The sequence below is a fragment of the Chiloscyllium plagiosum genome, unplaced genomic scaffold (genome assembly GCF_037043375.1).
Source record: "Chiloscyllium plagiosum isolate Xiang-an unplaced genomic scaffold, Cpla_swu_hap1 HiC_scaffold_8, whole genome shotgun sequence".
Classification (NCBI taxonomy): Eukaryota; Metazoa; Chordata; class Chondrichthyes; order Orectolobiformes; family Hemiscylliidae; genus Chiloscyllium; species Chiloscyllium plagiosum.
In genome coordinates this window covers 99,751,010-99,778,823 of record NW_028270146.1, presented here as the reverse complement: position 1 = coordinate 99,778,823, position 27,814 = coordinate 99,751,010, and the positions used below count along the sequence as shown (strand labels likewise).

General features: G+C 43.9%; 1 protein-coding gene and 1 long non-coding RNA gene across 2 annotated transcripts in view; one reads left to right on the top strand and one right to left on the bottom strand.

The window, feature by feature from the left end:
- Positions 1 to 206: 206 nt before the first annotated feature.
- LOC148149480 (uncharacterized) lies at positions 207 to 25,628 on the bottom strand. The gene is made up of 3 exons (XR_015757994.1): positions 25,376 to 25,628; positions 946 to 1,227; positions 207 to 541 (listed from the first exon to the last, which is right to left on the bottom strand). It is a non-coding gene; the product is annotated as an uncharacterized LOC148149480 (long non-coding RNA).
- dll4 (delta-like 4 (Drosophila)) overlaps positions 24,144 to 27,814 on the top strand; it is a 33,988-nt gene continuing 30,317 nt past the window's right edge. The window contains exons 1-3 of the mRNA XM_043698311.2: positions 24,144 to 24,487; positions 25,217 to 25,468; positions 26,404 to 26,461. Of these exons, the coding sequence (XP_043554246.2) occupies positions 24,434 to 24,487; positions 25,217 to 25,468; positions 26,404 to 26,461 (364 nt within the window). The 5' untranslated portion in view covers positions 24,144 to 24,433. The remainder of the gene's footprint in view (positions 24,488 to 25,216; positions 25,469 to 26,403; positions 26,462 to 27,814) is intronic.

Sequence of the window (27,814 nt, the reverse complement as noted above, 5' to 3'; positions counted from 1 at the left end):
TGTCCTCAGGTGTTGCCAAAACAAAATCTGTAGCAACCCACATCTGGTCAGCTCCTGCATGTTGCATGTTGAAGGAGACTTGGGAATATGTTGAGCATGTCCCAGTCCTTGTCAGCACCTCTTTCAAAAGGCCACCTCAGACAAGGAGATCCAACACTGTGTTCTACAAACTACAAAGTTAAAAATCACACAACACCAGGTTATAGTCCAACAGATTTAATTGGAAGCACACTAGCTTTCGGAGCGACGCTCCTTCATCAGGTGATTGTGGAGGGCTCGATTGTAACACAGAATTTATAGCAAAAATTTGCAGTGTGATGTAACTGAAATTATGCATTGAAGAATTGATTGTCTGTTAAGCCTTTCATCTGTTAGAATACAGTGATAGTTTCACTTCTTTCATGTGTAAATCACAAAACCCTTTTTTTTAAAGTTGCATTCTCGGGTTAGCTGTTAACAATGGTGATAGCTAGACAATATGTTGAAGGTGTTAGCCCCCTGTGTTCTCTGTCTATGCCCTGATGTTTAGATTGATTCCAATCTAAAAAGTGAGATAACAGAGTTTTACATAAATTCATGCAGTTTTTGAGCTCAGAGTTCTACATGAATGTATGTGGTTTTTGAGCAAAGTGCAATGTAACTCTGAAAGTACCAAAATAATTCACCACACAAAATATATGTGTGCATGTGGGTCTTTGTCTGCCTGTGTGTCTGTCTGGGGTGGGGGTTGTGAGTGTGAGAAAGTGTGTGTGTGTAGTGAGTGCAGTGTGTCTTAAGTCTGTGAGGGGGTGCATGTGTGGGAGTCTGTGTGTCTATAAAGGTGTGTGTGGGTGTCTGTGTGTGGGTGTCTGTGTGCGCGTCTGTGTGTATCTGTGTCCGTGTGTATGTGAGAGTGTGTGTGTGTAGGAATATCTGTGTGTGTGTGTGTAGTGCAATGGTGATCACCTGTATTGTGACATGAACCCAAGGTCCTGGTTGAGGCCCTCCATATGGGTACCGAACTTAGCTATCAGCCTCTGCTCGGCCACTTTGCTCTGCTGCCTGTCCCGAAGTCCACCTTGGAGGATGGTCACCCAAAGGTCCGAGGCTGAATGTCCTGGACCATTGAAATGTTCCCCAACTGGGAGGGAACCCTCCTGTCTGTTGATTGTTGTGCGGTGCCCATTCATCCGTTGTCGTAGCCTTTGCTCGGTTTCCCCAATGTACCAAGCCTCCGGGCATCCTTGCCTGCAACGTATAAGATAGACAATGTTTGCTGAGTCACATGAGTACCTGCCATGTACACGGTGGGAGGTGTTCCCACGTGTAATAGTGGTATCTATGTCCACAATCTGACACGTTTTGCAGCGTCCACCGTGACAGGGTTGTATGGAGGCTTAACAGACAATCAATTCTTCAATGTATAATTTCAGTTACATCACACTGCAAATTTTTGCTATAAATTCTGTGTTACGATCGAGCCCTCCACAATCACCTGATGAAGGAGCGTCCCTCCGAAAGCTAGTGTGCTTCCAATTAAACCTGTTGGACTATAACCTGGTGTTGTGTGATTTTTAACTTTGTACACCCCAGTCCAACACCGGCATCTCCAAATCATTCTACAAACTACAGTAGTGAGTGTCTGACAACAGACACGCCTGCAAACCGACACTGGTCCTGGTGCACAGAGCAGTTGTATTGCACACGCCTATATTACAGTGAGACCTGGACTGCTTATCAGTGATATATAAGAATTCAAGAGACATTCCACGAGCAATGTCTCCTCCACATCCTCTGGATTCAATGGGAGGACATTGAACAAAGCACTTGTATTTTATTTGAAGCCAGCACCACAAGCATTCAGGCAAAGCTCCCGTGAAGTCAAATACAATGCACTGGACACAGGGTCCAAATGGGCAAAACTGTGTCCCTTGCCAGGCACTGTTTCTCTAACTCTCAATGGCCAACATACCAGGGAAAGGCAAAAAACATGGTTTGGCAGTTTCTAGATTTCTCCTCAAGGCACATCAGCTTTGCCATTAATCACTGGGAGGAGTTTTCCACTAATAGCAACAACTTGCATCACACTTTGAGTCACAGTATCTTGACAAGGCAGAACAGCAGCACAGAAGGACAAAAAAGCAGCAAATCCAGATCCACTAGCTCATAGACATCCTGCCCTATGTGCCCAAAGATCTGTAGTTTAAAATCTTCCTGTTCAATAACAAAGAGAATCACAGCAAAAATCCATGACTCTGAGTAGATATCATCTTCCAACTGAGGGACAGCTGGCCCTATTTTCAAGTTGAGAAGAAATCAGAAAGGAAAGTTAGGTTTGATTTGAGGTTTTGTCCGAACAGAGCATGACATGGGGCTCATGGACTGATGAGCTGGGGACAAAGAGATCAAAAGAGCTTCAGGGGCAGTTGAGCAGAATGAGGGTGGGTTGCATTGACTGCCAGTTGAATGACCATCTTCTGATAGTCACTTTAGTAGCTTCAATAGAACGTGGATGGTAGTCTGCCAGTCTGTCAATGTGATATTACCTGTCCGCACGATTACCCCCAGGAGGAATTTGTACCCCAGCAACACAGGGCTGGTGTGGGGAAGGTAAATGTTAGAGTCAAATTAATGGATGGTTTCAATTTACCAATGAGGAAGTCTCTGAGTCTATGTAAGGGTGGAAAAGGCAGGAGAGACCATGAGATTCAGGGAGAAAGTTTGCTGTTTAGAAACCACTCCAAGGCTTACTGTTGCACTTGAAGATGACCCTGGAGTAGTGAACAGTCCAAGCAAAAGACAACAGGACCGCATTGTGCCACACAGTGAATCAGCAATGAGTGGGTATGCTAAGAACACTTGTTACATTCAAACTTGAGCCTCACCTATCCTTCTATCCTTCATTCTATCCTTCTGCCATTATATCTATCAATCTATCTCTGTCACTATCCATCAATCGATCCATTTCTATCTATTCATCTATCTATTAAGCTATCTCTATTTATTAGTCTACCTACCTATCTCCATTCTATTAACTATTGTTCAATCAGTCTAACTACCTATTTATCACTCTACCTAACACCCTACTAGTCTGACACTTAATCTATCTATCCATGTATCATTCTACCTTCTATCTATATCTATCACTCTATCTATATCTCTCTATTACCATCCATCTCTATCATTTGAGCTATCTGTCCACCCATTATTCTGTTTATCTAATCTATCACTCTATCTATTCTTATATCTCTCTACTGCCATTTATCTATTGCTCTATCTATTTTTGGATCAATCGAAAACAATCACTGCATTCCTGATTAATCTCATTTTTATTCTACCTCTGTCAGTCTATCTCTGTCTGTGTCTTTCTATCTATCCATCTATCTAATCTATCTATCACTTTACCAGGTAAAAACAATGACTGCAGATGCTGGAAACCAGATGCTGGATTAGTGGTGCTGGAAGAGCACAGCAGTTCAGGCAGCATCCAAGGAGCTTCGAAATCGATGTTTCGGGCAAAAGCCCTTCATCAGGAATAAAGGCAGTGAGCCTGAAGCGTGGAGAGATAAGCTAGAGGAGGGTGGGGGTGGGGAGAAAGTAGCATAGAGTACAATGGGTGAGTGGGGGAGGGGATGAAGGTGATAGGTCAGGGAGGAGAGGGTGGAGTGGATAGGTGGAAAAGGAGATAGGCAGGTAGGACAAATCCAGACAAGTCATGGGGTTAGTGCTGAGCTGGAAGTTTAGAACTAGGGAGAGGTGGAGGAAGGGGAAATGAGGAAACTATTGAAGTCCACATTGATGCCCTGGGGTTGAAGTGTTCCGAGGCGGAAGATGAGGCATTCTTCCTCCAGGCGTCTGGTGGTGAGGGAGCGGCGGTGAAGGAGGCCCAGGACCTCCATGTCTTTGGCAGAATGGGAGGGGGAGTTGAAATGTTGGGCCACGGGATGGTGTGGTTGATTGGTGCGGGTGTCCCGGAGATGTTCCGTAAAGCGCTCTGCTAGGAGGCGCCCAGTCTCCCCAATGTAGAGGAGACTGCATCGGGAGCAACGGATACAATAAATGATATTAGTGGATGTGCAAGTAAAACTTTGATGGATGTGGAAGGCTCCTTTAGGGCCTTGGATAGAGGTGAGGCAGGAGGTGTGGGCGCAGGTTTTACAGTTCCTGCGGTGGCAGGGGAAAGTGCCAGGATGGGAGGGTGGGTTGTAGGGGGGCGTGGACCTGACCAAGTAGTCACAGAGGGAACGGTCTTTGCGGAAGGTGGAAAGGGGTAGGGAGGGAAATATATCCCTGGTGGTGGGGTCTGTTTGGAGGTGGCGGAAATGTTGGTGGATGATTTGGTTTATGCGAAGGTTGGTAGGGTGGAAGGTGAGCACCAGGGGCGTTCTGTCCTTGTTACGGTTGGAGGGATGGGGTCTGAGGGCGGAGGTGCGGGATGTAGACGAGATGCGTTGGAGGGCATCTCTAACTATCACTTTACCACTCTATCATAATTCCCTAAAGGCTAAATGTTACCAGGAGGTTTGGGACCCCAATATTGGATTTCAAACCAGCTTCCAAGGCAACAGCATGACTTAATCTGCCATTTTTACTTCAACGGCCACTCAATCAGAAGGTTGGAAGCTCTGAATGGTCAGCTCATATTGGAGAGTCAGTCTGATAGTGTGTTGGAAATCAAGACCGACTATTCCTGGAGTCAACATAAAAATTCAAGATTTTTCTGAAATACCCCACTTTACCTGAGTGTCGGATCCAGGTTAATAGCATGCACACCAGGTTTCTGCACTTAACTAGAATTACAATTTATTACAAATAATCAGACTCGAGCTACAAATAAACAGTTATAAATTTTGGTATATAGCACTACAAACTAAAACTTTAATCCCCTTACAAACCTCCCTTATCCCAACACACGCATACACACAATCACACATGCACACAGTCTCACACAGACACAAATACACACACAGTCACACACGCTCACACATTCACACACACACATACACACAATATCACACACAAAAACACACGCACACAAACATATACACACGGTCACACACACAAAACACATACACACACACACACAAATAGGTTAGGGAAAGTGGAAAATTGGGAAGGTTATTCAGTGGTTCCTATTCCCGGATTGCTAAGGTGTTCCTTGTGATTCTTATGCTGGTCAGATTGTTGTTTTTCAGTCATCCTTCCCCAGATCTCCCATAGGTTTACAAGAGTCACAAGATGGCTGATTCACTTTTCAAAGCTCTCTGATTTATTAGTTATTTGTAACATGCTTGCCACTTCTACCACACTATCACTTGAGCTGTCTGTCCATACAGGTGACTTGGTTTTCAAAACATGCAGTAATCCTTTCAAAACACTGGTTTTAAAACAGCTTTTTCTTATTTCGGTCCAGGATTTTAAAAAGCACTCGATTAAAGGGATACAGGTTTCACAGTACCATCTACAAAATTTACTGCAGAGACTCACCAAAGCTTTCTAAACCCACGACCACTTCCATCGAGACGCACAAGGACAGCAGATACATGAGAACACCGCCACTTGCAAGTTCCCACCCAAGCCGCTCACCATCCTGATTTCAAAATATATCACCGTTCCTTCAGTATCACTGGGTCATAACCCTGGAATTCCATCTGTGGGTTTACCTACAGCATGTAATCTGCAGCAGATCAAGAAGGCAACTCACCACCACCTTCTCAAGGGCACATGAAATGGGCAATGAATGGTGGCCCGGCCAGAAACAGGTGTATCGCATGAATGAATAAAATGGTAGGATGTGGGGTATCATGAGAATTTAATACGTTTCCATATGAAACTTATTACTGAAAATGGAAGTGCAGTGTTTTGGGGACAATATTGGGGAAAGGCCTGCAGCTGATTCAGAAGTAGAAGGCAGAAGTAATGGTAAAGCAGATATTGTCTAATTCGGAGAATACAACAGCTGGTTCACTGGGATCTGTACTGGGACTCAAATCTTTCAGTGTACATGTTGTCAGAGTGCACTTGAGTTTGCAGCTCCCACTAATGGGAGCTGTTATAAGCCTGAAGCTGGTGGTTATAAGAGAAACCACAGAGGAGCTAAGTAAGTGAGAGGAAGTGTGGCGGATGAAACTCAATGTGGGAAATCCATTTTCAATCAGACAAGATCAAATCTGAATATTTACTTAGTGGATACATAGAGTCATTGAGTCATATAGCACAGAAACAGACCCTTCAGTCCAGCCAGTCCATGCTGACCATAATCCTAAACTGCCTGCACTTGGCCAATATCCCTCCAAACATTTCTTATTCATGTACTTATCCAAATATCTTTTAAGTGTTGTAACTGTACCTGCATCCACCATTTTGTCTGGATATTCATTTCACACATAAACCACTCTCTCTATAAAGTAAAAATTGCTTCTCATGTCTTTTTCAAATATTTCCCCAATCACCTTAAAATATGCCCTCTAGTCCTGAAATCACACTAGAAAAAGACACCTGCTATTTACTTTATCAATACCCCTCACGATCTTATAAATCTCTATAAGGTCACCCCTCAACCTCCTACATTCCAGAGAAAGAAGTCCCAGTCTAAACAGAAGACAGCTTTGAGCATCCCTATGGACAAGTCTCTAAAAGCTAAGGGACAGATACAAAAAGGAATTAACATTTGACTAATTCTCTCTAACTCGACATGGGTGGGAATAAAAAAAGGAAGAAGTTGTACTTTTAAAAATAAATGCTGGGAATACTGAGCAATTCAATGTGAGCAGAATCTAGGACCAGAGGTCATAATCTCAGAATAAAGATCTCACACATTTAAGACAGAGACGTAGAGTCATACAACACAGAGACAGGTCCTTTGGCCCAAACTGGTCCATCCACGCTAACCCCTATCCCTGAATTTGGCCCATATCCTTCTCAACATTTCTTATTCATGTATTGGTCCAAATATCTTTTAAATGTTGTTAATATACCCACCTCAACCATTTCCGAGGGCAGCTCATTCCATTTGCATACTACCCTCTGGAAATAAAAATTGCCCCTCAGGTTCCCTTTTATTCTTTCCCCTCTAATCTTAAACTGATGTTCTCCAGTCCTCGATTCCCCAACCCTGGGAAAAAAGACTGACTGCATTCACCCTATCCATGCCTCTCATGATCTATTAAGTCCCCCCTCAGACTCCTATGCTCTAAAGAAAAAGGTCTTAGCTTGTCCAACCTCTCCCTATAACTCAGACCATTGAGTCCTGGCAACATCCATGTAAATTACTTCTGCACTCTTTCCAGTTTAATAACATCCTTCCTATAACAACGTGGCAGAAACTGAATACAATGCTCCAACTACGGCCTCTCCAATGTCCTGTATAACTGCAACGTAACGTCCCAACTTCTATACTCAATGCCTTGACTGATGAAGGCCAGTGTGCCAAAAGCTTTCTTCACTGCCCTGTCTACCTGCAATTCCACTTTCAGAGAATCATGCACCTGAACTCCGAGATCCCTCTGCTCCACTACACTCCTTAAGGCCCCACCATTCACCATGAAACTGCTACCTTGAATTGACTTTCCAAAATGCAAGACCTCACACTTATCTATATTAAACTCTACTATAGTCCAACAGGTTTATTTGGAAGCACTAGCTTTCAGAGCGCTTCTCCTTCATCAGATGGTTGTGGAGTATAAAATTGTAAGACACAGAATTTATAGCAAAAGTTTACAGTGTGATGCAGCTGAAATCATATATTGAAAAAGATCTGGATTGTTTGTTAAGTCTCTCATCTTTTAGAACGAACATGTTGGTTTCAGTTCTTTCATATGTAAATTGCAGAACTTTTTTAAAGTTACATTCTCAAGTGAACTTTAACAACTGTGTCATGTCGGCCCAGGTAATGCATTTAAGGTGTGAGGTGCCCTGTGTGAGACTGTCTGTGCCCCAATGTTCAAACTGATTCTAATCTAAAAAGTGGATTTACAGGATCTTACATGGATTCATGCAGTTTTTGAGCAAAATAAAATGTAATTCTACAAGTACAAATTCACCCCATAAACCTGTATGTGTGAATGTGGGTTTGTGTGTTGAGGGGGAAGGGTCATGAGTGTTTGTGAGAGAGTGTCTCTATGTGTATAAGTCTGTGAGAGGGTGTGTGTGTGCATGCGACTGTGGGAGTGTATATTTGAGTGTATGTATATGTGAGAGAGCTTGTGTATGGGAGAGGGTCTGCGCGAGTGTGTGGGTCTGTAAGAGTCTGCCTTACAATCTCATACTCCACAACCACCTGATGAAGGAGCAATGCTCCGAAAGCTAGTGCTTCCAAATAAACCTGTTGGACTATAACCTGGTGTTGTGTGGTTTTTAAATTTGTACACCCCAGTCCAACACTGGCATCTCCAAATCTACATTAATCTCCATTTGCTATTTCTTGGCCTCCTTTCCCGGCTGATCAAGGTTCTACAATTTCCTCACTGTCTACGACACTGCCTATTTTCGTGTCATCTGCAAACTTACTATCATGCCTTCTACACTGTCATCCAAATCATTGATATAGATAACAAACGACAATGGGCCCAGCACTGACCCCTGAGGCACTCCAATAGTCACAGGCCTCCAATCTGATAAGCATCCTTCCACTATTACCCTCTGCTTCCTACCATCAAGTCAATTATGTATGCAATTTGCCACCTCCCCCAGATTCCATGTGATCTAACCTTCCAGAATACCCTACCATGTGGAACCTTATCAAAGGCCTTACTGAAATCCATACACCTCGATTATCTGGCATCTGATTAACCGAATTTCAAACGAGATCACAAGGTCCTAATAATTAGCTAACTATGTTATCCGGCATTCGATTATCCAGCATTCAATTAACCGACCAAAATACTTCCCACCCGTGTCCTTCGGATAATCGAGATGCCTCTGTAGACTATGTCTACCGCCCTGTCCTCATCAACTTTCTTGGTCATTTCATCAAAGAACAAATTTGTGAGGTATGATCTCCCATGCACAAAGCCATGCTGACTATTCCTCATCAAACCATGTCTTTCCAAATGCATGTATATCTTATCTCTCAGAATCTTCTCAAATAACTTACCTACCACAGATGTTAGGTTCGCTGGTCCACAGTTCCCAGGATTTTCTTTGCAGCCCTTCTTGAATAAGGACACAACATTCACCACCCTCCAGTCTTCCAGGACCTCACCCATGGTTAATGATGACGCAAAAATCTCAGCCAGGACCCCCACAATTTCTTCTGTAGCCTCTTGCAGGTTTCTTGGATAGATCAGATCAGGACCAGGAGATTTATCCACCCTCATACGTTCTAGTACATCCAGAATTGAGGAGGAATTTCTTTTCTCTGAGGGTAGTGAATCTGTGGAATTCTTTACCACACAGGGGCTGTCATTAAGTATATTCAACACTGAGATTGACTTTTAATCATCAAGAAAAGCAGGCCCAAAGGTAGGGAAGCAGAGTTGAGGAGAATCAAATTGGCCATGACCTCATTGAATGGCAGAGCCTTCTTGATGGGCTGAATGAGGAGACAGTGAGGTCTGCAGATGCTGATGATCAGAGTTGAGAGTGTTTTGTGGAAAAGCACAGTAGGTCAGGCAGCATCCTAGGAGCAGGAAAATCTACGTTTCGGGCCAGAGCCCTTCATCAGGAATGATGGCTGAATGGCCTATTTATGCCTTATGGTCTCCTCAACCTGAAAGGTTAACTCAGTTTCTCTCCGCAGATGCTGTCTGACCCACTGAGTGTTTCAGAATTTTCTGCTATATATTTCAGATTTCCAAACATTCCCTTGCCCCCTCTACCCCCACCCACCTAAGTCACTCTCTATGCTGAGATACAAAGCCCGGAACTGAGCACAATTATCTCACATGAGGTCTGAAAGTATTCAGCAACAAGAACACAGTCTATAACCACAGAAAAGCCACATACTGTAAAACTGTGAGGAGGACAGAGTAAAAGCTGATGTTTCAGGACAGAATGTGGTCAGGGTCAAAAAGCACAGACAGAAAAACATCAGTAATAAGGTGGAAGACAGAAATGTTTAGATGATAAAGGCGATGATACAAGGCAAGAGTAATGGGATAAACAAAGAAACAAACGTTGATGCTAGAGAAAGTGTCAGTGGTTACAGCAGAGGCATCAGGTATATATGGAGAGGTGGAGATACAAGAGGTATCTCAGTAACACGTGGGGTGTGGAGATCCAACCAAATTTATTAGATTACTTACAGTGTGGAAACAAGCCCTTCGGCCCAACAAGTCCACACCGACCCACCGAAGTGCAACCCACCCAGACCCATTCCCCTACATTTACCCCTTCACCTAACACAATTTAGCATGGCCAATTCACCTAACCTGCACATTTTTGGACTGTGGGAGGAAACCGGAGCACCAGGAGGAAACTCATACTGACACAGGGAGAATGTGCAAACTCCACACAGTCAGTAGCTTGAGGCAGGAATTGAACCTGGATCTCTGGCACTGTAAGGCAGCAGTGCTAACCACTGTGCCACCGTGCCACCCACCAGCACTTCCCACCCAGCAGTCAGAAAGAGAGACAGTCTGACAGGCCAGTGATGAGAGGACATGGCTGGGAGTTTTTGGCTGATGCTTGGTATCATGTTTGAGGGGGAGGACATGGGAAGGGGAAAAAGAATGAATTGGCAAACACCAGGGGAGTTAATAACAAAAGTCAGACGATCTGTCAACACCATTGTGTTAGCCAATGGTTTACAACTGAGGGAGAATTTGGAACAGGATTCACGGTGTGCAAAGGCAAGAAAAGTATCTTAACACCACAGTGACTAATTAAACACTATGCAACAGTATTCAGGCTACAGTCTAATTAAACACTGCACTACAGCATTCAGGCTACAATCTGTATAAATATCACATGACAGCATTCAGGCTACAGTCTATATTAACACCACGCTACAGCATTCACACTACCATCTAATTAAACACCATACCAAAGCATTCAGACTACAGTCGAAGTTAAATATCACATTACAGCAATCAGTCCCCAGTCGTTTTAAACACCGCACTACAGAATCCAATCTACAGCCAATCTGCTCTTCATTTCAGCAATCAGAAAGACAGTCCATATACAATCCACACTACAGAATCAGCCTACAGTCTACATAAGCACTATAACAATCTGTCCACAGAGTCTATTTAAGAACAACACTCATTGTATTACAATCACTGTACAGTTTACATGAGCCCCATACTGGAGCAACCATCCAATAGTCTATATAAATACCTGACTACAACAATCAGTCTGCACACTACAGCAAACAGCCTATATTCTTTGTAAAACTTCATACTACAGCGATCAGGAAACAGTCTTTACAAATGAACTGCACCAATCAGCTGACAATCTACATAAAAACCTCACTATACCTCAGTCCACAATCAGTATGAACTACTCATTAAATCAAAAAAAAGTGTATATAAACCCTAAACTACAGAATCAGCCTGCAATCTACATACTATAGCAATCAATCCACAGAGCCTATTTAAGCAAAAAATTACCACATTAAATTAGAGTTTGATATAAAGACAGCCTATAATTGCTATAAACACGCACTACAACAGTCTACAGGCTATTTAAATATCACACTACAGAAATCAGCTCGAGTCAATATGAACTGTACACAACAGCAGCATGCCTCAAATCTTTGTAAACCATATTAATTACCCCACAGAGTTTATATAAACCAGACCCTATTGCAAACAGTCTACATTCTATATAAAAACAACACTACAGCAATCAAAAGAACAGTCAATATGAACACCACACCAGCAATCAAACAACAGTCTATGAAAACACCTCACTACAACTATCAGTCTGCAGTTTACAGAAAGCACACATGACAGCAAAAGTCCCACATTTTATATAAACTCCATACTACACCAATCAGCCAATAGCCTTTATAGAAACTACTCTAAAGCCATCAGCTTAAAGAGGATATAAACGCCACACTACAGCAATCAGCCTACAGTCCATATAAAAGAGACACTGAGACACTACATCAAACAAAAACCTGTCAATAATGAACACCACATGACAGCAGTCTCCAGCCTATTTATATGTGGAGTAACAATCAGTCTACATTCCATATAAACTGCACATTACATCAATCAGTCCGCAGAGTCTATTTAAACACAACACTTTTCATAATTTACATAAATGATTTGGGTAAAGGAGGTACGGTTTGTACGTTTTCAGATGACATCAAAATTGGTGAAGCAGCTTGTCCAGAGTAAAACGGAACTTTGATCAGTTGGGTCAACGGGCTGAGGAGTGGCAGATGGAGTTTAATTTCGATAAATGTGAGGTGTTGCATTTTGGTAAGGCAAATTAGGGCAAGACTTGTACTGTTAATGGTAGGGTCCTGGGGGGGGTGTTGCCAAACAAGGAGACCTAGGAGTGCAGGTGCATAGTTCCTTGAAAGTGGAATCGCAGGTAGACAGGGTGATGTATAGCACTTTTGCCTTCATTGGTCAGTGCATTGAGTACAGGAGTTGGGATTTTATGTTATGGCTGTACAGGACATTGGTGAGGTCACTTTTGGAATACTGCATTCAATTCTGGTCTCCCTGTTATAGGAAAGATGTTGTTAAACTTGAGAGTGTGCAGAAAAGATTTACAAGGATGTTTCCAGGATTGGAGGGTTTGGGCTATAGGGAGAAGCTGAATAGGCTGGGTTTCTTTTTCCCTGGAGTGTCAGAGGTTCAGGGGTGACCTTAGAGAGGTTTATAAAATCATGAGGAGCCTGGATAGGTGAATAGCCAAGGTCTTTTCTGCAGGGTTGGAAAGTCCAAAACTAGAGGGCATAGCTTTAAGATGAAAGGGGAAATATTTTATAGGGGCCTAAGCTGCAACTTATTCACGGAGTGGGTGGTGCGTGTATGGAATGAGCTGCCAGAGGAAGTGATGGAGGCTTTTAAAAGGCACCTGCATGAGTACATGAATAGGAAGGGTTTGGAAGGATGTGGGCAAATAGGACTGGATCAGTTTGGGATATCTGGTCAGCATAGACAAGTGGACTGAAGGGTCAATTTCTGTGCTGTATAACTCTATGACTCCAAAACTCAGTCTACAGTCTATTTGAACACCACATGACTGAAATCAGCTACAGTCTATATAGCTGTGCAGCAACAAGCTTATAGTCTAGGTAAACCTCACACGAATTAATCAACTTACGGTGGTCTATATAAATCGCACACTACAGGAAATAGTCAATAATCTATATAAACCCGAAACTACAGCAATCAGCCAACATTCTATCTATACCCCAGACTAAACAATCAGCCTACAGTCTACATAAACACAACACCACAACAATCAGCCTATAGTCTGTAGAAACACACTACATTGTGCAGAATATATTAAAACACTACACATCAACAATCAGTCTATAGACATTTTAAACACCATACTACAACAATAAAAAAAAGTCAATTAAAACCCACACTATAGCAATCAGTCCACAGTCTATATAAACTCTACACTACAACCACCAGAGTACAGATTCCATATATATCCCAGACAAATGTATTGATTGTAATGAGGTCAGCCAAGTGGACCTCATAGAATATATAGGTTCCCTGTTTGGGGCTCTTAATCGGGTCCAATCAGAGACCCCTGGCTGACAGATACAACCAGGAGTGTCAGATATCCCGACATACTGAGAGCTGGATCAGTGTCAAGAACTTTCCACATGTAAGTTGTTATGAAGGTGTAACTGTATCTTTAAGGAAGTTGAAAAGCTATCAAGGACTTAGAGAAGTACACAAAGTATTGGAAAATTTAAAATGTAACATTTGATTGAACAGCTAACAGTACCTGTGTTGCTATGAAACAAAAACAAATTCAAATTCAGCCAGTCAGTTTAAATTATACCCCAAGATACCAAACTCCAATCAAGTTTGAATTTAATATTTTGACAATATTAACACCAATGAAACGATCCAATGCTTTGGGATATAAAACCAGGAAAAAATTGAACAGTTGAGGGAGAACTGCCCAAAGACCAACAGATGTAGGCTATGAGGCAGAACTCTGAGAGGTACCTGCCGAGAGAAGGCATTTGCACAGAGAAAAACATCAACACTGACCTGGAGAGCAAATCTACATAGGAAGATACAAAGAGAAGATTTGACAGCTGGTCAGTTTTGAAATTGGAATTTTTCAGTAAACCTTAATCAGGGGTTTTATCAGACCAGTATTATAGAGGGGAAGGTAACAGATTAGATTCCCAACAGTATGGAAACAGGCCCTTCGGCCCAACATGTCCACACCAACCCTCCAAAGAATAATCCACCATACCCGTTCCCCTACCCTATATTTACCCTTGACACAATGGGCAATTCACATCTAACCTGCACGTCTTTGGTTTGTGGGAGGAAACCTACGCAGACACAGGAAGAATGTGCAAACTTCACACAGACAGTCACCTGAGGCAGGAATTGAACTGGTGCTGTGAGGCAGCAGTGCTAACCACTGAGCCACCATGCCACTCCTATCTAAACAGATAGGTTTAGATAAATGAGTTCTAAATAGTTGTTAGTTAATATTCTCTGTTAGACTTTTAAAAAAAAGTTGTTAATTTTTACTTTTGGGATAGTTCTTTGCCTCTCGAATTTCGCAGAGGTAAATCTTTTCTGTGTTGCTGGTTTAAATTAGCAGGGAGTGGTTTACCCCGTGTTGTAACAAAATAAAGAGTGACTTGGTGATGACATAATGGCCTTTGTGGAGTTATTTCAGTGGCAATGAGAGCAAAGTGTGCTTTTGAAGAAATTGCATGGGAAGGTGCCATGGAGGTGTGGGGAGATGGGGGAGTCGACCAGGATGTCCCAGACAGAATGGACCTTGTGGAAAGCTGACATAAGAGGGGAGGGAAATATGTGTCTCAGTTCCCTCCTACAGCAATCAGTCTACAATCTGTAAATACATCACACTACAACAGTCTACAGTCTATACAAACACCACACTACAACTAGTCCACAGAGCCTAGTTAAGCACCACACCATAGAAATCAATCTACAGCCTATATAACCTGACTACAACAGTCTGAGGTTTATTTACAAAGCACAGTACAACAATCAGTCTGCAGTTTTTATAAACACCATACCATAGCAACCAGTCTGCAGTCTATATTAACCCCAACAACAAGAGTCTGCTGTCCAATTAAATACCACACTACAACAATCAGTCTGCAGTCTATATAAATGACCATTGTGGCATAATATGTATGCATAAATGCCATAATACAGCAACAATTAGCCTACAGTCTCTATAAACCCACACTACAGCAATCAAAACATTTTACATGAAGCCCATGCTACAGAATCAGCACAACACTACCAAAATCAGTCTAAAGCTGATATAAACCCCACAGTGTAACAGTCTACTACACCACACTACAGCAAACAATCTACTGTACAACAGTCTACAGTTGATTTCAACACCACGCTACAAGAATCAGTCTACAGTCTACATAAACCCAACACTACAAAGTCTAGATGAACTCCAAGAACAAGAACACTCAGTCTACAACATGTAGTGCAAAAATCACATGACAACAATAAGTCTACAGTCTATTAAAACACCACACATCAGCTGTCTACAGTTTATTTAAACTCCACACTACAGCTAACAGTCTACAATCTACTTAAACCACACACTATAACAGTCTAACTGAAATCACACTATAGCACTCAGTCTACAATTTATGTAAACTGCACACAATAACAAGCAGTTGATACAAACACCACACCACAACTATCAGTCTACAGTCGATTTAAACACCACACTGCATCAATCATGCTGCAGTCTATTAACACACCACACATCAGCAATCAATCTACAGTCTTTTAAAACACCACACTACAGCATTCAGCCTACAGCCTATTCAAACAAGACGCTACAGCAATCAGTCTACAGTTTCTATAAGCTCCACACGACAGCAATAAAATAAAACAGTCTTTATACATTAGAGAAATAGCCTGAAGTTTAGATAAATATCACACTGCAACAATTAGTCCAGAGAGTCTCTTTAACATTACTATAATCAGCCTGCAACATATATAAACGTCAGTAATTGTTACAAGGTCAGACAGATGGACCTCATGGAATATGAGTTCCCTGATTTGGGTTATTAATGTGGTCCAATCAGGGAGCCCTGACTGACATAAAAGGATGAATGTCAGGATACTGAGCCCCTGGAATGCCTGATTCGGTTAGAGGCAGTGCTATTGTGAAATGCTATGCATTTGTAAATAAAGGGTGATTGGTGATGGGATGCTGGCCTCTGAAAAGTTATTTCAGTGGCAAAGAGAGTAAAACATGATCCTTTATAGATTCGCTCACAGCAGTCATTTTGAGGATGGGGGTAAGCATTTCCTTAAATCATGCCTCTGACCAGGAAGCTTGACTCATTCGATCCTGCCATAGAGAAATGGGCCCACTATGTGGAAAGAATGCATTATTTTTTCTTGGCCAAAAATATACAAGGACAGCTCCATACCACCCACCATCCAATGGCCTGGCAAAAAGAGCAGTCCAAACTTTGAAGACTGGCTGACTTGAAGAAAACTGGCCTAAAGCCACACCATACATTAAGCTGTCACAGATCTTATTTATTATAGGACCACCTCACATGCAATTACAGGGATAGCTCCAGCAAAGTTGCTAATGGGTCGAAGACTCCACACCAGGTTAAATCTGGTCTTCCCGGATCTGGGGAGAAGGATGAGATAGCATCAGGAACACCAATGTCAGACACAAAAGTCTGCCAAATGAGAGAGACAGTTTGATACAAGGGTCAACGTTTGGTGCAAAAATCATGGAAATGGCCCTGTATAGGTAAGAAGCATAGGTCAGGACCAAGTGACTCATAAAGTTTGTGTAGGTTCTGAATAAGCATATGGACCATTTGAAAGCTGCAAATTCACAGACTATGCCGGACCAAAACTTGCCCTGTCCCCTACTTAAAGGCCCTTTGATTCACCCTCTCCATCGAACGTTGTGGAATCTTCTGAATCAGAGGTGGACATGGCAGAAGGAACTGTCTCGATGCTTCTGCCTCCAGAAGGAGGGAGAGAAATTCTACCAAGGCACATCTGGCACAAGAGGTGAGTTCCCCTTCATTACACGCCTCCTGTTGGTGGAACCTGAGCCATTTACAATGCCCCAGGTGGCTTTCAAAGGAATTGGACCACTGTATGTCTGTGGACTCAGAGGGGGAGGCATGTAGTGACTGTAATGAGTTCAGCCAGCTGCTCCCCATTGAATATGAGTTCCCCGATTGGGGCTGTTAATGTGGTCCAATTAGGGAGACCTGGGCTGACATAAAAGGATGAATGTCACTTTATGGAGAAAAAAACGAAAAAAAAGAATGAATGTCAGGGATATTGAGATGCTGAATGCCTGACTCAGTGAGAGGCAAATGTTATGGATTTGCAAACAAAGGGTGATTGGTGATGGGATGCTGGCCTCAGAAGAGGTATTTCATAAACCTCACACTTTAACAATTATAACCACTATAATCTCCATACTACAGTAATCAATCCACAGTCAATTCAAACCTTAAATTACAGCTATCAGTCTATAGTCTACATAAACAACATGCTACAGCAATCAGTCTACGGTCTAGCTAAACACCACGCTATAGCTGTCAGTGTACAGTCTACTTAAACACCACACTGCAGAAGTCAGTCCACAGTCTATATAAATACTTCCCTGCAGCTATCAGTCTACAGTACATGTAAATACATTAGTATAATAATCAGTTCATAGAGTCTGTTTAAACACAAAGCTACAGCAATCAGTCTACAGTCCATAAACTTCACACTACAGCAATTAGTCTACACTCTATTTAGTCGGAATGTTCCCCAACCAGAAACCATGGATGAACCAGGAGATCCACTCCCTACTGAAGGCCTCATCTGAGGTGTGCAAGTCAGGCAACATTGACCTGTACAGAAAATCCAGGTACGACCTTCATAAAGGCCATCAGAGACTCCAAGAAGCAATACCAAACTAATCATGAGCCCCAGACCAACCAGATGGACACTTGTCATTTATGGCAAGGCTTACATAACATAATGGGCTACAAAGTGAAGTCAAACAAAATCGTGGGAAACAATACATCCCTACCAATGAGCTCAATGCATTCTCTGCTCACTTTGAACAGAAGGTCAGTGAAACGATGTCACCTATCCCAACAGCCTTAGAAGTACCTGTACCCATGGTCACCACCACAGACATTAGATTGGTCTTCTTGAGAGTGAACCCATGGAAAGCAACTGGGCCGGATGGAATCCTGGCTATGTACTCAGATCATGCGTGGACCAGCAGGTGGGAGTATTCGCTGACACCTTTAACCTCTCGTTATACAATCTGAAGTCCCAACCTGCTTCAAGAAGTAGACTATCATCCCAGTGCCAAAGAAAAATCATGCAGTGTGCCTGAATGATTACCACCTGGTGGTTCTGACCTCCATAGCTACAAAGTGCTTTGAGAGGTTAGTCATGGCTCACATCAACTCCAGCCTGCCAGATTGCCTTGATCCTTTGCAGTTCGCCTACCAGCACAACAGGTTCATAGCAGACCACGTCTCTCTGGCCCTACACTCATCTCTGGATCATCTGGATAATCAGGCTCCTACTTATTGACTACAGTTCTGCCTTCAACACATAATTCCATACAAACTAACTTCTAAACTCTGAGACTTAGGTCTTGGCTCCCCACTCTATAACTGGATCCTTGACTTCCTGACCCACAGACTGCAATCAGTAAGAGTAGGTGACAACACCTCCTCCACCATAGTCCTCAACACCTATGCCCCATAAGGCTGTGTACTCAGGCCCCTACTATACTCTTTATACACTCACAACTGTTTGGCCAAATCCCACCCCAACTCCATTTACAGGTTTGCTGATGACACTATTGTTGTAGGTTGAATTTGAAACAGTGATGAGACGTTGTACAGGAAAGTGGTTGAGTGCATCGCGGCATGGTGTAAAGACAACAATCCCTCCATCAACATCAGCAAAACAAAGGAGCTGATCATTGACTTCAGTAAGCAGAGTGGAGGGCACGCTCTGGGCCCCATGTCAATACACCGGTCAATAAAGCACAACAACACCTCTACTTTATCAGGAGGCTAAGGAAATTCGGTGTGTTCACAAAGACTGTTACCAATTTTTATAGATGCACCACAGAGAGCATGCTATCTGGATGCAACATAGCTTGGTATGGACAACAGCTTTACCCAAGACCCCAAGAAACTACAGAGTTGTGAATACAACCCAGTCCAATCACACAAACCAGCCTCCCATCCATTGACTCCACCTATACCTCCCGCTGCCTTGAGAAAGTAACTAACATAATCAAAGAACCTTCCCACCTCTTCCAGCAGACAGAAGATATAACAATTTGAATACACGTACAAAGAGTTTCAAGAACAGCCTCTTCCCTGCTGTTATCAGCCTTTTGAATGGACATCTCAAATGTTAGTTCTGATCTCTCTCTCTGCACCTTGTCTGTGGTTGTAACCCTGTATTCTTCACTCTGATGCTTTTTCTATGGTACGATTCTGCCTGTACAGTACACAAAACAACACTTATCACTGGATTTCAGTACATGTGACAACAATAAATCTATCAATCAATCAACCCTACAGCAAACAGCCTAAATAAGATCACACTGCAGCAATCAGTCTACAGTCTATGTAAAAACCACATGACAGCAAGCAGTTGATATAAATACCACACCAGAACAATCAATCTGCAATCTATATAGATCACATATGACAGCAATCCGTCTGCATTCTGTAAAATGCTGCACTACAGCTATCGGTTACAAGTCCACTCAAATCCCACACAACAACCATCAGTCTACCATCTACTTAAAACATGGCACAGCTATCAGTCTGCAGTCTATAAACACCACCCAACACCTGCAGTCCTCAGCTTGTATAAACTCAACACTACAGCAATTTGGTCGACAGTCTTTTTAAACACCAGACGAGTGCATTGAGTCTATTTGCACTACACCAATCAGTCTACAGTCTTTATAAACTCCACACTGCAGCAATCACAAAAAATCTATATAAACTCAATACTACAGAAACAGCCTATAGTCTATGTAAACACCACAGTACAACAATCAGTCTAGAAAATCTATTTAAGCACAACACTACAACAATCAGTCTAAAGTTCAAATAAGGAGAAAGTGAGGTCTGCAGATGCTGGAGATCAGAGATGGAAATGTGTTCCTGGAAAAGCGCAGCAGGTCAGGCAGCATCCAAGGAACAGGAGAATTGACGTTTCGGGCATTAGCCCTTCATCAGGATTCCTGATGAAGGGCTAATGCCCGAAACGTCAATTCTCCTGTTCCTTGGATGCTGCCTGACCTGCTGGAGTTCATCCTCTGAGTTTGCAAATACACGAGCATCATGCACATGCTGCAGCTCAATGGCACTGGTTGGGGTGACATTGGTTTTGGCTTGAAAGTGGCAGAGGTTGAATAATTTCCCATTGGTTCTGTAAGTTAGCTCCATTCCAGCAGGGAGCTTGTCAGCAGTGAGATGAAGCGTCACAGTGAGGTAGATCAAGAACAGCGTTGGGGCATTGACACAGCCCTCCTTGACACCAGTCTGAACTAAGAATAGAAATGGCTCTGGAGTAACGGTCCAGCTATAACACCACAAAGCCATCACCTTCCCTACAGCTCCCTGACTGAAGATGGCAAATTGTGTGTATTGATCTGTTCATCTCATAGTATCAGAAAACACGTCTTCACACAGTGAGGGTCTGGAATGCACCATCTGAAAATGTGATGGAGGCAGGTTCAATTGAGACATTCAAGAGGTCATTGGATGTTTGCTTGCACAGTAACAATATGCAACGGTATGGGAAAAGGCAGGAGAATAGCACAATGATGTGATTATTCAGAGATATGATGGGCTGAATTGCCATCTTTCTGCATCTTATCAATCCTATCATTCTGTTATTGCATCCAACAATGATGCAGGGACCAGGAACTGTGATATCTAACAGGACTGTGAACTGACAAATGCATCAAAATGGATGGACTGACCCTTACTATCTATATTAATCTCCCCATCACCATTGAAAAGGGAATCTCCCTTCACCTTACACTATGTAGCATATTTAAAAGCTATCCGATAAGGTGCCACGTTAAGGGTTATTACAGATGATGGCATTGGAGGTGGTATATCATCAGGACAGATAGCAGGTTAACTGACTGGAATCAGAGAATTGGGATTGAATAGCGCATTTACATGTTGGCAAACAGTAACCAGCAGAATGTGACAGTGCTGGAGTGCTTTACAATCTGTATTAATGACTTGGATGAGGGAGCAGAGTATATTGTAGACAGATGTGCTGACAATACAAAGAGATGTAGGAAAACAAGCTGTGGGGAGAACACAGAGGGATAGCAGGGAGAGAGACTGAGTGAGCAAAAATGTGGCAGACGCTGTATAATGTGGAAAAAAGTCATCTAGTCCACTTTAGCAGAAAATGTATAAAATCAGAATGCAACTTAAATGAAGAAAGACTGCAGAGAGCATCTGGGTATGTGAATCACACAACGTTAACATACAGGAACAGCAAGTAATTAGTAACTCAAATAGAATGTTTTTTTAACAAGCAAGCTGGAGTATAAACCAAAAGAGAAAATGCTGGAAAATCCCAGCAGGTCTGGCAGCATCTGTAAGGAGAGAAAAGAGCTGACATTTCAAATCGAACTGACCTTCTGTCAAAAATAAAAAGAGGGAGAAATAGGGAGGTATTTATACTTTGTAGATGGAGTATAAATGTAGGAAAGTATGGCACATTGCTGAGATCATACCTAGAGTACCGAAATCAGTTTTGATCTGTAGGTTGACCCACAATGCCCTTAGGGAGGGAATTCCAGGATTTTGACCCAGCTGCAGTGAAGGAACAGCAGTATATTTCCAATTTAGGATGGTGAGTCGCTTGGAGGGCAATCTGCATGTGATGGTGTTCTCATGTATCTGCTGCCCTTGAGCTTTTAGATGGAAGTGGTCATGGGTTTGGATGGTGCTTTCTAAGGATCTTTGGTGAATTTCTACAGTGCGGCTTGTAGATGGTACACACTGCTGCTACTGAGCATCAGTAGGGGAGGGAGTGGATGCTTGTGGCTGTAATGCTAATCGAGAGAGCTACTTTGTCCTGGTTGGTATCAAGTTTCTTGAGTGTCGTTGGAGTTGCACCCATCCAAGTAAGTGGGGAATACTCCATCACACTCCTGACTTGTACCTTGTAGATGGTGAACAGGCTTTTGGGAGTCAGGAGTTGAGTTACTCGCTGCAGTATTCTTAGCTTCTGACCTGCTCTGTTGGCCTTCTATTTATGTTTAAATGTGGCTGATCAATAGACAGGTTTTTGATCTTACAAGGGAGCCAAAGGTTATGGGGTTGGAGCTGGGGTGGAGGGTCAGTCGGGAAAGTGGCGTCAAGGAAGCCATCAGATCAGCCTTGACCTTATTGAATGCTGGAATGGGCTTGAGGGGCCAATTGGCCTACTCCTGCTCCTGTTTCTCATGTTCTGATGAGGTGAAGGAGACACACATGGCTCTGAAGTCAGTGCAAGAGCAAATGGTGTCCTTAATGCCTCAGAGTAAATACCCAGCATCCTCTCCAATGCCAACCATTCCCAGTGGAACTGTCAGTGACAAGGTCACAACCCACCCGAGGGCGTGGGGGGTGGGGGGGGGGGGGGCAGCTAAGCGTAGTGTGCATCTTCACCCAACTTCAGAATCCGAACTCCACTGCACAGACAGAAATAAACCTGGTGTCAGACACTGAGGTAGGTTGGGATTCAGAGATGTGTGTGGACGTGTGTGCTTGCATGTGTGTGTGTATGTGGGGTGGCAATTTGGGGGAGGTTCACAAATACTCCAAGAGGCAAAAGAAATCTGAGCAATTGTGCATTATTTCACCAGAATACTGCGTGCAGTTCTGGTCTGCCTCCTATCGGAAGGATGTTGTGAAACTTGAAAGGGTTCAGAAAAGATTTACAAGGATGTTGTCAGGGTTGGAGGATTTGAGCTATAGGGAGAGGCTGAATAGGCTGGGGCTGTTTTCGCTGGACTATTGGGGGCTGAGGGGTGACCTTATAGAGGTTTATAAAATCATGAGGGGCATGGATAGGATAAATAGACAAACTCTTTTCACTGGGGTGGGGGAGTCCAGAACTAGAGGGCATAGGTTTAGGATGAGAGGGGAAAGATATAAAAAAGACCTAAGGGACAACGTTTTCACACAGAGGGTGGTGTGTGTATGGAATGAGCTGCCAGAGGAAGTGGGTGAAGGCTGGTACAATTACAACATTTAAAAGTCATCTGGATAGGTATATGAATAGGAAAGGTTTGGAGAGATATGGGCCAAGTGCTGGCAAATGGCACTAGATTAGGTTAGAATGTCTGGTCAGCATGGACAAGGTGGACCGAAGGGTCTTTTTCTGTGCTGTACATCTCTATGACTCTATAAGTATCGAAATGTAGCCCCATGGTTGAACTGTTGTGATAAAGTGATAGGAGCTGGGGTTCAAATCCCACCTACTCTCATCTTAATCTGAGGATATTTTTTAAAATAAGATCAATTGGCTAAATTAAGATCTCTTAGAATGAGCTAAACTCTTGTGGGGAGACTATTGTGTTGGTGGTTTAAAACAAAACTCTCTCTGAACTTGGTATTATCATTAATGAATGACATTCTGAGCATGGGGAAGGTCTTAGTGACCTTACTAGAGTTAGCAGGTAGCAGGTAGTTTTATTCTCTAAAGGTGAATGGGGAATGATTGTTTTTAAAAATGGATAGTTCTGGCCACAGGGAGAACCAGGCACTGGAGCTGTGAGTGATTCGGGGGGTGTAGGCAGTCGATGAAGAGTTGATAAAGGAAAGGGAGTGAGTGAAAACGTAAGTGTGAGAGTAGAAACAAGAGTAAGAAGCGAGGCAGTGAGCGGCAGGCTACTTAATCCATGCAGCCGGAGATGCTCCTCTCGCTTTGATTGACAGCTTAGCTAATTGAGCCTCTCTATTTAAACGGAGTCCGAGCTGTGCAGGCGCACAGAAGTGTCAGAGAGACAGGAACACACACACACACACATATACTGTACACACAGCCACATAAACCAGAGAGGAACCGAGCCCAGTGCCCGGTCCCGGAGCCCCGAGTGGAGGGGAACCTACTGAAGCAGCACTCGGACACCGGATTGACACCTGGTTTCTCGCTCCACCGGCGGGGATTATTTTTGGGGGCAGAAAGGAGCCCCGTTTCCTCGGATTTGTTTCCCCCGTTTCTTTGGGAACCTGTCGCTGGGAGCCGGGCACAAGCGGCAGGAGCAGAGCGGCTTTGGGACAGTGTTACGGCCGGCGATGGCAACCTTTCCCAGCATTGGCACCGCGCTCTTCCTGCTGTTAGTTCCCCAGGTAACTCCGCCACTTACCCCCCCCCCCCCCATTTAACCCCCTCCCCCCCCCACCCCCCACTTCCTGAGAGCTCACTCTGCCTCCTCTCTCTCCCTCAGCTCCCTCCCAGCTTAACACTCTCCCCCCATCTTTCTGTATAAAAATCTCTCCAATTTCTCTCTCCTTTTTCATTTCCATATTTCTCTCTCTATACTGATTTCTCTCTTTCTCTGCCTTACCTTACATTTATTTCCATTCTCTCTCACACACACTCTAAATCGTTCTCTTCACCTTTATTTCACTCTAAGCCGCTTTCTCTCCCCAGCGCACTGTATATATACATATTCCCTCTGATTTTATCTCAAACGTGCTGTCTAGCTCTCTCGCTATCTTTCTAGCTGTCTCTACATCGCTCTCTATCTTCCATTTCCCTTCCTCCTTCTTTCACGTCAAGCAGACCTCCCCACCTTCACCATGACCCTCTCACCACTATCACCCCCCTCTCTCCACCGTCACCCTCTCTCCACCATCACCTTCTCTCTCTGCACCATGACCCCCTCTCTCTATCGTGACCCTCTCTTTACCATCATCCTCTCTCTCTATCACCATCCCCCCATAACCCCCACACTCTCCCCCTCCTCAGCATCACCCATCCCCACACCCCTCTCTCTCTCTCTCTGTGTGTTCCCGGTGCTTATCTGTGTTTTCTCTCTCTCTCTCTCTCTCACTCGGTGTCTATGTTTTTGAAAGGTTTCTGCTAGCGGTACATTCGAGTTGAGGATCGAACAGTTTGAGAACTCCGGGGCTCTGTTAGCTGCTGGGCACCGCTGTGTACCTGAGTGCCTAACCTTCTTTCGGGTGTGTCTGAAGCATTTCCAGAAGGTGGTCACCCCGGAGCCGTGTACTTACGGCAATGTGCTGACCCCGCTGCTGGGAACAAACTCGTTCACTGTGCCGGACAACCAACCTCCGCTCAGGATCAACTTCACCTTCAAGTGGCCGGTGAGAGACAGAGACGCGCAGAGAGACTGACAGAGAAACACAGAGACAGAGAGAAACAGAGAGACAGGGAGACGCAGAGATAGAGACACAGGGGGACTGAGACAGAGAAGCACAGAGACACAGAGGCAGAGAGAGACACATAGAGAGACAGAGAGGTAGAGACAGAGACATAGATAGAGTGCTGCTAACCGACACATAGCTGAGGGATGGGGGTCTAGTGCACGCTGGGAGCTCACTGTGTGCAGAAAGTTATAAATTCTGAATGAAAGCGCAGTACGAGAATGGGAACCGGACTCTGTGCTTAATGTGCACTACCGCCTACAATGCTAACGGTGTGGCGGGGAGGGAGACATCCAGAACATAGAGACACACTGACACAGACACACAGATTCATACTCTGGGACGTGCACACACACACTGACACAAACAGAGAGACACACACAGACAGAGAGACACACACAGACAGAAACACATTAACAGGGAGATATTCAGTCACTCAGGCACAGAAATACTGACACACACTTACACACAAGAGTTACGCGGACACAAGCGCACTGATGGAGATAGACTCAGAGACACAGTCATGCACACAGCACACTGTCATTGACAGAAACCCGGACAATTTCAAACTGAAAAGATGTTGTGCTAGGATGCAGCAACGCAAGAACCAAGTGATGCTTAACCCGATACTGATGGCACTTGTGAAGGGAGTAGCTCTCAGCTGTACCCAACACAGGACCCCCTTTTTACAGAGAGGGGTGTGTGGGAGGGGGGGGGGGGGGAGTGGTTGGATAACCCAGGACCCCCTCAGAAATCAGGCAGCAAATCCGAATGATACCCTTAAATTCCGCGCCCAGCGCAGCGATCATGACTACAGCCGGCTATCGGGCGGTGGTTTGCTAACCCCCAGTCTCTTGTCTCTTCTGTTTTGACAGGGAACCTTCTCTCTGATCATTGAAGCCTGGAATTCTGCCTCGAACCTGCCGAGTCTCAGTAAGTGCCAGAGACCGCGAGGGGGCGGCAGCGAGCCGCTCCTCCTGGAGCATAACCCTTGGGACAAAGCCCCCAGTTTAAATCTTATTTATTTATCTGTCATAAACTCGAACAAAGGCTTCTCGCAGACTCCCTCCACTTTTTGTTGTTTTTTTTGTCTAGTTTGATTGCAATGCTCGGTATGGGTTTTTTTCTTCTTAAGTCACAGCCTCCATTTATTTAGTGCTGATGTAGCAGCTCCTCCATCTCCCACAGTGTTCACAACACAATCAACTTCCTCTCGGTTATTTTTGGTGTGGGAAACCGAGTTGGTGAGAAAAGCTGAGCTTTGCCAAGAAGTCAAGGCGGCCTTTTCCTGCGTTTTACACCTTTTTAACACTCAGCGCCGCCCTTTTTGGACTGGTTTCAGGGCCTGGTCATCCAGGGTGGGGAGGAGCTGACACACTCTTTGGAAGTTTAGGGAAAATGTTTCAAGGATCCACATACAGTCATCTCTCTGGAAATGTTCCCATCACTCCAGGATTGTTCCCATCACTTTGAACTCTTCCCATCACTTGGGAGAGACCCCATAACTCCAGGATTGTTCCCATCACTCCAGGATTCTGTTCCCATCGCTCCGGGATAGACCCCCAACACTCTGGGATTCTGTTCCCATCACTCTGGGATTGACCTCAACACTCTGGGATAGATCCCTATTACTCCAGGATCAACTGCCTCCGTCTCTCCAGATTGTCAATCTCCATCATTCCAGGATTGCTCCCATCATTCTGAATTTGGTCCCATCACTCCGGGGTTTCCCCCACCATGCTGGATTGTTTATCCCCATCACCCAGGATCATCTGTCTCTACTTTTCCAGGACTGTCAACATCACTCTGGATTTAACCCCATCACTGCAGGAGTGTTCCCATCACTCTAGGATTGTCTGTCCCTGTCAGTTTGTTTATGTCATTCCAGGATCATTGCAGGAGCTGCAAACTTCAGTCATTCCAGGCTCTACTTCAGGATCTGTGCCTCTCTATCTCTCCAGGATCAATGATGGATTACACCAGGATTAGTCTGGGATCATCTTCCCCACTCCGGGATCACTCCAGAATTTGTGTGTCTCGAACATTCTGGAATCTGTTTGTCTTTATCACTCCAGGATCACTCTCACTACCTATTGTTCCACTACATTGGGATTACTCACTCCAGGATTTGCTGATACTCAAGGGTCTGTGTGTCTCCACGGGAATAGAAGGAAGCCATTCAGCCTCACTGCTCCTTAACCTTTGAGATTCCAGGGAATATCATCCGACTTAGTGTAAACTCCCTTCGTAATTTAACATGGGTGTTGTTCTGGTAACTGTACTCGT